This window comes from Mastigoproctus giganteus, chromosome 12 (assembly GCF_048544385.1).
Source record: "Mastigoproctus giganteus isolate SK-2022 chromosome 12, ASM4854438v1, whole genome shotgun sequence".
Lineage (NCBI taxonomy): Eukaryota > Metazoa > Arthropoda > Arachnida > Uropygi > Thelyphonidae > Mastigoproctus > Mastigoproctus giganteus.
This window is the reverse complement of record NC_143586.1, coordinates 130152362-130165171: the sequence shown is the minus strand read 5'-3', so window position 1 is coordinate 130165171 and position 12810 is coordinate 130152362. Positions and strand designations below refer to the sequence as shown.

The following is a 12810-nucleotide window of genomic DNA, read 5'->3' as shown; positions in this document are numbered from 1 at the left end:
AGGCAATGATTTTCTCTGAAATTTCATGACTCGGGTTTTGCCTTGTTAAATTTGCTTCGAAAGCTCATAATTTTTGTATTTGTAGCGGATACAGTTAATTTGTTGAGAACCTGAATTAAATGATATCCCCTTGAATTGCAAGAAATGTTTTGGAGTTACAGTGACTGTTACCATGAATACCTCTAAATGTAGTTTGTCTCTTTTTCTCCATATATAAGTCATTGAATTTAATATAAGCTTCAGTGTGCTTCAAACATAATGACTGGCCGTGACAACCAGCAAGCTAAAATTGGAATTAATGAAATGAATTCCAATTTAAGTGGCTTTAACTGTTTGCGCGCGCTCTCACTAACCCGTATGGGTCATTTAAGCTGCGTATAGGTAATGGTTCTCGGAAAGAGAAGAGGAAATTGCTTTCTATGCCGTCTTATTAATATCGTCTGTGCTGTTAGAAAATGGTCCACGAACATGAATGTACAAAAGTTTTAATGACCGTTCGACGTCAGATTTGAATCGAGGGACCACCTATAGCATCAACTGGAACGTCAAGTGAAGAACTGATCACTGTTCTGCAGGAGGAATGGAGGACGATATCTGCTGCAATCTGCAATTGGTGGAAAGCGTAACTAGGAGAATGGAGTGTACCATAGCAGCCAAAGAGACAACATTGAAATGAGCGGCAGTGACGTAAATGAGAAACGGAGGTGTGCCCAGACACTTTTTGGAGGGTATTGTGTATAGAATTGTACTCTAAAGTTAGAAAGGGCAGTAATGTTATGTTTAGAAATATCAGCATTCTTACCCTTTACCAAATGGTTGATCACGAAAACTTCATCTTCGTTGCTGTACGAAATAAAAGCATCAAAGCGTTTATCGTGCTCCAGGTCTTCCTCTTTCACCCAAGCTATTCCATGAGAGTATAGCCAGACTTTGATCTTAATGTTGTTTTGTTTGTAAATCACGTGCAGAACACCACCAATTATCAACAATGCTAACAAATAGACAATACATTAAATTAAACTCAATTGCAGTATTGAATCTGTATCGAAACTAAGAAATATAATATTTTGCAGTACACGGTGATTGTAAAGTCCAGCGCCACGTGAAAAATATTTTCCTATATTCTTATAGAAAGGACTGAAGGAGTGATGAAGAGCTAACACCGTTTCATTTCCCACATAACAGACAAATTTTAAGATCAGTAATGATCACAAAGTATATTCACTGACAATATGAGAAATCTATATTTACTGATTAGCAGGGTAATATGTCACCAATTGTAAGCAAGTCCATATTCCTCTTCAAGCACTTTTTATCCTCAGTATTAGCGCAGTGTGTGCTAATACCGCTTTAATCAGGGATATATTAGCGCCCCATTAAAGCGATTTGGGAGGTAAAAAATTTTTCCCGTTGGTTATTAGAGAATTTTTTCCTGCATAACATGTGAATCTAAAATTAGATATTTTAAATTCACACTGATCCATCAATTTTCTGGTAATTTTTACGTTTATGAGCAAAAGCTTTAATTAATTCCTAAATTTTGGTGTAAGTATTTGTGTACAAGACTGGTGGAATCAGAATTTCATTGACGTGGCTGATTTCTCAGTTTTCCTTCAAGAACAGGTAAATTAATCAGAGAAAGAATCAATGTTCGAATCAATATATATTCAGTGATTGCACAACGTGTCCATTTATGGTGTGAATGCAAGGATTCTTTCCCTCTTGCAGAAAGTCACGAGCAAATTCTCTTCCATTGCAGAACAAGAGTTAACATGGTCTGGAGTATTTGTGGATACATATTACATATTAAAACTCATACAAAAAGTGTTCCCGGATCCTATGGCTCTCAACAACAATGCTAAAAAGACATTTTTAGATCCTCCACCTCTTAGCCACTTGATGAATCAGGCATTGTGGTAGAGTCACCGCCCCTGCCATCGAGGAAGCGGGATTCTTTTTTTATCTTTATAGCACAAACTCACATTAATTTTATTTCTCAAGCCATTTGCATAAATATAAAAACAACACATTTTAAAATAGATCAGCTTCTCACTAAAAAATAATAATTCTCGCATATTTACACTGTTTATATGTACGTACAACAAATCATTGCTTAATTTAACACAATTTAAATAAACTTGTATAAGGCCTCCGTAACCGAGTGATCAGGAGCGCACGCTCTTTCAGCACACGCTCTTTGAGTAGACCAGGGTTCAAGTCCCTTACTGCTAAATACGGTCGATATGCCAACCCGTAATAAGCATCCCAAAAAAAACCCGATGCGCTCACCTTGCTAGCAGAAGGAATCGACTTGGCTTTCTTTGGAGGGGAGAAGAGCTATGTTTCCACTGTTTTGGGCTGGCCCTTTGTCTCTGGCTGAAAATGACGACGCACGACTGGTCACAAACCTTGCACACAAACACATGGTCACAAACCTTGCACACAAACACATGGTCACAAGCCTTGAAAGGAAATTTATTGGATCTACTTTAAACGATGGAAATGTTCACGTGACTTGACCACTCTTGTCTGTTTTTGATATGCTGTCAACAACTTTGAGACCCATCGTGCTGATACATGTTTCATAGCGAGAACGTTTGTTATTATGTGGTGCATAAGTTGAGATGAGATGCCAAAGACGCTGGCAATGAACCAAACTGTCACCCGCTGATCACTCCTCCCCAGATCATGCATACTGTCAACAACTTCTGGCTTGATAGACTTTGCAGTTATTACACCGCATGGGTCATCTTCTAGGCTCTCCCTTCGTTCTTTAAATTACTCGAGACACGAACCTTTCAACCCCCCTCTTACATTCAAGCCCCCACACATGTATCCTTTACCATTTGCAGAGAAGTAGCCTATATTAAATGTTTCTGTTTTTTATCTGAATTACAGTACTGTGCCACCTTTATACAAGTTATATTATTATTATTGATGCATAATTTTGATCGTATTAAGAACTTACCTAGTACGGTCAGTCCACTTATTAGGTAAACGGCAATAGAAAGTGGACAGAGGTCATCATTGCCTAATTTTATAATTAGCCGTCCTGAGTTGTCTTTAGAACTTTGGCTGCACTTAGTAATATTGGCATCTGTAACCTAAAGGACGGAGTAGAATAAGATTGTATATTAATAAGAGCATTCTCTTGCAGTTTGTATGCAACATTGAGGAAACTAATTGTGAGATTCATTGCATCGATCTCATATTGTTGAAAGAGTTCGCTACGAGCTGTCATATATATGACATAGAGTAGAAAATAGTTTGCAAACGAGATAGACAGAGAGAGAGAGGTGAAGCTCTACCATTCTAGAATCTCATTTTTCTCCTGACTTAGTGGAGGCATACAGCAGTTTCTGTTCTTTTATATGCAGTGAAGAAAGGTTTATTTCAATCTGTAACCTTACTGACAGCACAGCAGATATGATCACAGTCCTCTCCACACCGGGTGGAAAAGAGTTGAGTGCGAATTCCGTCCATGACACGAGATATTTTTGTTGCATTTTTTACAACGCGCTGAGTTTGTTGGACCCAGGTGAGGGTAGCATGGATTCTGTCCAGCAAACGTACAGCAAATCGACCACAAAATGCACATAATTTGCAGATACAATATACTTGCTCCTCATAGCCATAGTTGCTTTGTCGCTTAACAAATACAGGTAGTCGCACTCTGCTAGTCATCAAAATAAGACAGATGGAAAGAAGAATGAACGTATAAGAGAATAGTTGACCGTTAAAAAAAAAAAGTGGAAGCTTCACTCTAAAGTCGACGACCTTGGCACGACTGGTCTCATATGTTTCATCCTGAAAAGCACTTAAATAGTGGAAGAACAGAACGAGGACAGATGGAAGAAGAATGAAAGTAAAATAGTGACTAGAGAGGACTATCGAAAAGAAAAAAAGTGAACTACATTCCGAACTATTTTTAACTGCTGAAGCTGAATTTGTTTCAAGATTGAGGAAATTCCATAGCACATATCTTTTTGAGTTCTCATTGTGGATAAGTAGGCACCTTGACTAGATGATGTAATGTGACGTGCAACTCAGTGATCAGAAATATCCACATTATGAGAAATGAGTAATGCAGAAGTTTAGAAGCTAATTTAATTTAGAGCAAAAGGCCACATGCTACTGAAATTATATAAAAGCATTATTGTACACGTTGGGCGTAGTTTCAGTTTGTAGGTAGCAATGTCGTAACATTGCTACCTATACTGTCAAACTGGAATGACACTTTAAATGAACAGCAGTATAATGCTCCATTGAGGCAGTGTTTTGTTTTTTTTATTTAATGCGTGTAGTGAAATAGAGACAATTCGTGCCTCCACAGTAGGAGATCGATGCACTTATTAGCAAGCTTGATGCTGATAGTGACCTAATGCTAAGGCTTTCTCTTACTGACACGGAGTGGCCAATTTATTACAGCTATGTAACAGTGAGTAGGTCTTTACCTCCTTTGCTCTCAGAAGACGCTGGTTTCATTGTGGCATGGGTTGAACCAGATGTCACAGATATGCTTGTCTGCTGGCCCAGTTGCTTCCCACAGTCGTTGCATGTTGGATAGATGTGAATCCATACTCCGAAGAACTTTTTCTCCTCATTCCACAGATGCTCAACTGCATTGAGATCTGATGTCCGTGGAGACCACCGCAGTAGGCTGAATTCACTCTCACGTTGCCCTCATAGGTAGCCCAGTTAGTAGGATCGCCGTCCTCCCAACACCGGGTGGAAAAGACAGAGTTCGAGTCCCGTCGATGACGGGAGGAATTTTTGTGGGCCTTTTTCACAACGTAGCTGAGTCCCGGAAACTCGGATTTTTCTTCCATAAATCATAAAATCGACTTCAGAACACACGCAATTTACAGACCGGAACAATATGGCCTTAGTCTCTGATGCTCCTAAAATCCAACAACAACAACAACCCTCACGTTCCTGAAAACAGGAACGCACCACGTCAATACAGGTCTGTATTGACGTGCTGCGTTATCCTGTTGGAATAACTTTTGCATATGGATACACTGCAGCCATTAAAGGAAGCGCATGGTTGGAAACAATTTCCAGATAAACAGTAAGATCAACATTTTTCTTCACAGGTATCAAGGTGCTCAATGGGCACCACGAAAACACTCCCCACGCCATTACACTACAATCAGACTATATTTTTGACACTTGGACTCATGCTGTTTTCGACGTTCTGGTTATGGCATTAGCGGGAAACTGGAAGAACTTGTATTCGTCAGACTAAGCGCCCTTTTTTCCAATTCTTCACTGTCAAATAGTGTTGATGAGCCCAGTGACAATGTACCTTCTTGTTTTTTGCTGACAGGAGAGAAACCCGGATCGGCCGTCGACGACATAACCCGATGCATGGAAAGTTCGTTGAGCAATTTGAAACATCTCATTGTCTAATGACTTACTGCAACCTTTCTATTATCCCGCACAAGTCTTTTCAGTCCATGTCAGCCTCTTGCATCAACGAGCTCTTATTAATCACACGATCACAGCTGGCTGATCAATTTCTATAGGGGAAACCCTGGAGCCCGCCAAAAAAATAATAAAATACTTTGAAAAAAAAAAAATACACCCGACATAAAATCCCTTCACCTCTAAACCTCTGGCATTGACAGTGTTCTGTTCCCCACCCACAGTGGATATGGGGACAACCCCTGGTTCCGTTTGACACTAAACACACTCTACATCCGTGACAGCCGTAGACTTAAACCTCAGCAGGGTTACGATCCCAAGATACTCAAATCGGGGCGTATAACGCTGCCATGTTTAAAGTCACTTAAATCTTCCTTCATGTCCATTTTCGCACTGAATTGCACGTACAGCTTCCTCCCGTCTAACCACATGGTACGAACACGTGATGCTGTTCATGAAGGAAGCTCTATTTCCCCAACAAGGTAGGTGTAACTTATTAGGTACACCTACCTTGTTGTGGCTACACAGTTCATGCTACAATGTTTTATAGATTTTCCCTTAGAATAAGGCATTCACCTTAAATTTGTTGATATATTTAACGAGAATCGACAATGGCGTGTCGTCGTAAGCTTGAGGCCTGGTGGAACGTAATTTCTTTATTTTCATGTACGTCGAAACAGTTTAGGCATCATGATGCATACTGCTTTCTCAATTTCTTGGTAGAAGTTCTTAATTCTATTTTCATGTAGTATAAGAATTTTATAAGATTTTACCGTAAAATTTAAGATAGTAAACCACGTAATTCACTTCTTCCATTTCTTCACTGTATTTTCTTTCCCTTTCTTTGGTAATTCTGAACCATCCTTAACTGCTTAAAGAGAAGAAACTGGTGTGCTCTTATCGTTTAAAGAAGGCAGGCATATTTCATAAAAATTATATTTAATATTTTAAGATTTATTTTCTAATTTTGCATATAATAGCCTATCATGTTCAAACTGCCTTGTCGCTCGTTACGCATACAGGAACAAATTATTATACTGTATATAGGTTTAATTTAAGTAATAACAATAATATACATGGTGTCTCAAGAATATTGGTACAAACGTTTAGGGGAGGTAGGTAACATCTAAAGGAATGTGAATCGTATAGGAACCCATAACCGGAAACGTCACCGTAAGTCGGTAGACGGTGCTGTTCATCAGTTCGCGAGAGGGAAAATTTCTGGTTTACTCATTCAAGTAGTAGTCGCCGCACGAAGAGCATGCATCGATATACAAACTGTGAGCTGGCAGACAATCACCTAGTTTATGGATTAGCAGAGGGCAATGGACGAGCCGCTCAACGAATTTATGGAGAACGCTTCCCAGACAAACATACCGGACCACCGTTTGTTTGCGCTTGTGCATCAAAATTTGTGCGATTATGGGTCATTTAGAAGTAACAGAAGTATAGTGCGGGCAGAACACGTTCGACGCGAACTTCCGCCATGGAAGAAAGTGTGTTGAATGCCATCCAGAATAATCCTACTACCAGCACACGTGCCGTTGCCTCTGCCTTAGGAGTGTCTCGTTGCAGTGTACAGCGTGTCTGGCACGACGATTCCTTACACTCCTTTCATCTTCAACGGGTTCAGTTACTACTCCCCCCAAGTTCATCCTGCACGTGTGGCTTTTTCGCAGTGGTTTTTCCAAGAAAGTGTTCAAGACTTGAATTTTCCAGCCTATGGTTTGTTCACGGATGAGGCTTATTTGACTAGGGAAGGCTTATTCAATTAGTACAATGCTCATGTGTGGGCTCACGACAACCCACACGGTGTGTGCCCCCATGCAGCACAACGTCGCTTCGCAATAAATGTGTGGGCAGGTATGGTCGGTGACTGCTTAGTCGGCCCATACCTGTTACCATCCCGCATGAACTCCGCTAAATATCGGATCTTTCTTGAACAAGTTCTACCAGGGTTACTTGACGATGTTCCAGCAAATGTGAGACGCAACATTTGGTTTCAACATGACGGGCGCCTGCCCATTATGGAAGGTGTATTGGTGACCATTTGAACAGGCGTTTTGGGCGTCGATGGATTGGCCGTGGTGGACCCGTTGCCTGGCCCGCACGCTCACCTGATTTGTCGAGCCTTGATTTCTTTCTGGGGGGGGGTCCTCAAATCTATCGTGTATGAATCGCTTGTGGAGACGGAAATGGATCTCGTCTGCGCTGCTGCTACTGTCAAAGAAACTCCAGGTGTGTTCGATCGTGTCCACCAACCCATGCTGCGTCGGTGTGACGCATGCATCGCGTCTCATGGTGGAACCTTCGAGCATCTGTTGTAACATCATGAAATGCATCCATCTAGTACTCCATTGTTAATATTATGTCAAATAAATGTTTGCCACTAATTACTGTCTTGTGTCATTTCTGCTTCTTGTTCCTCTGCTACTACTTTCCCGTGACGTTTCCGGTTATGGGTTCCTATGCGATTCACATTCTTTCAGATGTTACCTACCTCCCCTAAACATTTGTACCAATATTTTTGAGACACCCTGTATAAGATTAATACTATTATACAATATATATATATACACATCATCACCAAGGTGGTAGATGACGTTCTACCACCACTTTGCAATTTGCACCGGTGGTATTGCACCACCGGTGCAATACCACCACTTTGCTTATTGGAGGCTTTGAAGTGGTGAAACCCATGTTTAGTCTCTAGAGCAAAGTTTCCGGCAACCCCCCCCCCCCATTACTTCTCCTTCAACCCATGCACGGTACTAAGTACTATAGGTTTTGATACCTTTCGTGCTTGGGGTTTTCATAAAAAAAAAAAAAAAATACGGAGGATGCGGAAAGGTAGGGAATGACCACCGCATATTCCCGGAGCAATATGGCCTTAGTTGCTAATGGTGGTCTTCCATTTCGTTATAGTTGCTTCCAGGTCGTTTGTCACTATCGGATTGACTTTGTAGATCTTTAGCATTTTTTACTGCGGCTACTGCTGATTTTAATTAATAATACTAATGATAAACTCTTGGTTTCGGTAGCTCTGAAACGTTAAGATGGTTTCAAAACAGAGAAAAGCTCCAATGTATTTAGAAGTAATATTCGAATTGTTGTCAATTTGATTTAAAATAAGAAAACAAAAAGAAACATTAGTGGTGTTATTCGACAATAATTAAACTAAAATTAATCCCTATCATATCAAGTGGACTTACTGCTGAAATTGCAACAAGCGTTTTATTTTCCGGGAACTACTAAACATCTCTTGTGATAAGCCTACCCTCGCTACAGGAAGTACGAATAGAATTCCCCCGTAACTGCTGATTGCATTCAAGCAAGGGCTTCCAAGAAGCGAACGCAGAGCCTCACAAAGGAAAATAAATAAGATAAAAGAAGAAAGATAGCAGGCGTGAGTTCATCGGGAAGCTACCATACCTGTAAATACCCAAAAGATCTATGATGCACTGTTGAAAAGTAGCATTTGATTTTGAGATGTATTAAGCTTAAAATCATTACAGAACCTTATAAATCTACTTGTAAATACTAAAATCCTTAAAACCCACTAAACTAGCATAACTTAATCCATTACAAAGTTATCCCTCTTAAAACCTAATTTAATAACTTTACTTTGTGTCAGGCCCGATACCGGACCTGATACAGAATAGGAGGCACCCACATGCATCCACCTTCAGAGTACCTGTTCTTCCCCATTCCCACATAAAAATTTCGGGACTGAGATCACACTATGCACTCATAAGCCACTCAAGCTGAAACCTTCCTAGGACGTCTGTAAACGCTCAAAATGTGATTTTTAACCCCTGGTAAAAATAACAGTAACTCGTCCTTGCTAATAAACGAAGTTAGAAATTAAGAAAAAAAAACAGGACCTAATTAACAGACAATTTTGTTCCCAGAAAATTGTTTACTAATGAGCTGTAAATTACTGAAAGCCAACCTAGTAATAGTACAGTAATAAAAGGCATGTTACATAATAAAAATGTTAACTACAAACCTACATAAACGTTTAGCTATAACAAGTGTATGTTCAATCTCCAACAGTCCCTTCTATTTATGGCCTAACTAACATGATCTACCGCTGGAACTGAAAATCATACAAAAAGTATATCCTATCAGTCCGCATCCATTTATCTCCTTAATCATGTAGGAGATAAATGGGTATGCAGATAAGTATTTAATCCACTCAGGATGTTTAAACCTGATAGGATTAAACATCCTCCGCACTAACCAACCTGAACACTGAACGGATGTTTTTTAAAGGGCTTTAAACTTTAGTTTAATCCAGACCTTTTCACAACTTTTCTCTGATCCTGTTACGGACTCGAGCTTCACAGTTTCAAACTTTCTGATCCAGCAGTTGTAGAGATGTAGTAGACCCTACATATGCCATGTATTGATGGGCAATATACTGACATCCGGCACAGTGTGCATAGTGTTGGGGGAAAGGCGCCTCCGGTGGTTTCCCACATCTGCGCCATATATACTCTGTGGTGACAAACAGTATCACTGTGAAAGCCAGAAAAATTTTTTGTGTTGTAAATTAAGTATTATGCTGGGTTCTGTTGGGTGTCCTTGGCTTTTGGCCGCAGGGCCCCTGATGGGACCACATGTTGCCCGCACACACCACTAGGAGGTAGCCAGGCTGCCCATAATTCTCTGGCTAGGCTCCTCCAGGTCGCCTGAGCTTCCTGGAAAGAGACTAAGTAAAAAAAAAAAAAAAAAAAAAAAAAATATATATATATATATATATAAAATAATAGGGTTCAGGGAGTACAGGATGTACTGGAGAGGGTAAAGGAAAGGAGGTATAGACAGAGCGACGGAGGATGTAAGGGAAGGCTCCTCCACAGGTTGGGTGGGAAATACTCTCACCTAAGTGGAAGAAGAGGCCCCTCGAGAGGGTGGGAAGACAATCACCTATCAAGAGAGACACGGATGAAACAATTCAAGCGACCTGAGTGTCAAGTCCAGTAGCTAGAAGTGGTCACAATCTAGGTGAAGATGTTCAGTATATGAGAAAAGGGTGTTGATCATGTGCATCAGTTCCAGGATGTTGTACCAGTGATCTTCTTCTGGTAAAGAGAACATGGGCGAAGGCAAAGAAAGCGTGGTACTGGTCTTCCTCATTGATCAGAAAATGTTCATTTCCTCGAGGCAAGGCACGCATTTTTGATATGAGCAACGTTCGCAGGTCCTCGTAGAGCGGGCAAACATAGAATAGGTGATCCCAGTCTTCGTTTTCACCACAAAGACAGCGAGGGTCATCCACGATGTTCATAGAGGCAAGTTTGTGATTTATGGATCCATGGCCTGTAATCAGGAAAGTGGTATATAACCCTGGGCTGTACCATGCTGGAGCTTTAGGGTAGATTTGGGCTATTTCAGGTAAGAATTTTTTAGTGATGGAACTTTGGGGGTGGTATTCCATCTATTTTGCCAGGCGTTAAGAAGGTAGACTGCAAGGCGCTTTTTTTCTCCTTTGATTGTGTTTGCTGGGTTTGTAGTGAAATCCAGGATGGTGGTAGGGAGTCCCTTTGCGAGCCGGTAGTGCACGCCTTTGCGAATTATCTGCAGGTCTAGAGGGAGAACTCCTGCCAAGACTTGGAGCGCTGGGTTGCTTACTGTGCAGCAGGCACGGGTGATAGTGAGAAGGATATTACGCTGGATAGAGGTGAGCTTCCTTTGGTTACGAACAATGAGTGCACGATGATACCAGACACCTGCACAGTAGGTTATAGTGGGAATAAGTACAGCTTTGTATAGCATATGCAGTGAGCGACGATTTAGGCCCCAGTCAGACCTGCTGATCCTCACTACCATTGCCGTGTAGTTCCTGACTTTGCGATGAAGGCAGTCTATATGCGGGTAAAATGTGAGCTTGGGGTCGAGAATTACCCCAAGGTACTTCAATTCAGTTGTCAGTTTGATAGTTCTACCAGCAATTTTAATCTGCGGCGGCCTGTTTATTTGAAGGGTTCCTCTGAGTAGAATTGAGGTAGTTTTCTCAGGGGATATATGGAGTTTATGGAGGCTGGCCCATTCTTGTAGCTTTGTAAGGGCTCCGTTGGCTGTTGTTTCCAGGGAAGCTCTGGAGTTTCCAGTGACTGTCAGTATCAAGTCGTCTGCGAAGGCTTGGGTGGAAACATCCCCCAGGTCTAGGTTTAGGAACTCGTCCATGACCACATTCCATAGGAAAGGACCAAGGACAGAGCCCTGGGGACATCCTCTGGAGACATTTCTGGAGACTTGTCGATAGGCATTTCTGACTGTAACACTTCTGTTGTGAAGATAGTCCTGTATGCAGCTGTAAAGATTTGCTGGAACGCTAGCTTCTCTGAGTCTTCGTAGTATACTTGGCCACCACAGCAAGTCAAAGGCCCCGGCGAAATCCACTGATATTACTAAGTATTTGGTGGCTGAATTTTTGACTGAATCTGTGAGCTGTCGAAGAGCATCTTCTGCTGAACGGCCTGCCCGAAAACCGAACTGGTTTGGGGACTGGAGATTTGCATTTTTATAGTGTTTTTCCAATCTGGATAAGAGAAGACATTCAAATATTTTGCTTAAAACCGGAAGGAGTGCTATGGGTCTGTATGACCTTGGCTGCTTTGGTGGTTTACTTGGGTTCTTCAAAATGAGGCGTAGATTGGCCTCTTTCCAGTCATCTGGGAAGAGTCCAACTTCCAGACAATGGTTGTACAGGCTGAGAAGGAGATTTGATTGCGTCTCTGCAAGCTTCTTAATTACTTCTGCTTCAATGAAGTCTAACCCTGGGCTTTTTTTGTTTTTTGTTTTGCCAATGGAAAGTTTTAATTCATCTAAGTTGAAAGGCTGTTCTATAGAAGTGGTGTTGTAGAATGCGTTTTCAGTACAGATTTCTTGTTGCTGGCTGGATTGAGGATCTGTGTTTAGTGGGAACAGGGTGTCCAAGATGTTGTTTACTGACTCTTCCCATGTGAGGGTTGTAGTTCCCTGCGGGGTGACTGTAGAGGAGTTGACCTCACCCCTGGGGAGCTTGTTCGTAACAATGAGATACACAACTCCCCGGGGGGTGCTGTTTCCAGTCGTGGAGACCAGGTGCTCCCAAGACTGTTTCTTCTTGGCTCTAATTAAACTAGTGTAATCATTTCTTAGCCTACGATAGTTATTGCGTAGGGCATCAACTTCATGAGGGGGCCAGGTACGGCGAGCACGTTGAAATGATTTCCGTGCTGTATGAACCTGATGGCGGAGATGATCCAGTTGGTTGCACCACCATGGGACAGCACTCGGGAAAGGGTGTTTCTTCTTGATTGTTTTGTCACAGACATTGGTTATGATTGATGTTATTTTCCTCTGATGCTGGTTGTGGTTGAGGTTGGTGAGATT

The 12810-nt window shown here is 41.4% G+C and overlaps 1 protein-coding gene across 1 annotated transcript in view; it reads right to left on the bottom strand.

The window, feature by feature from the left end:
- The window catches only part of LOC150077422 (uncharacterized), a 37694-nt gene that overhangs the window by 8588 nt on the left and 16296 nt on the right, over positions 1 to 12810 (bottom strand). The window contains exons 4-5 of the mRNA XM_090385898.1: positions 2969 to 3104; positions 803 to 991 (exon numbers count right to left, since the gene is read on the bottom strand). Coding sequence (XP_090242024.1) covers positions 803 to 991; positions 2969 to 3104 — 325 coding nt within the window. The remainder of the gene's footprint in view (positions 1 to 802; positions 992 to 2968; positions 3105 to 12810) is intronic.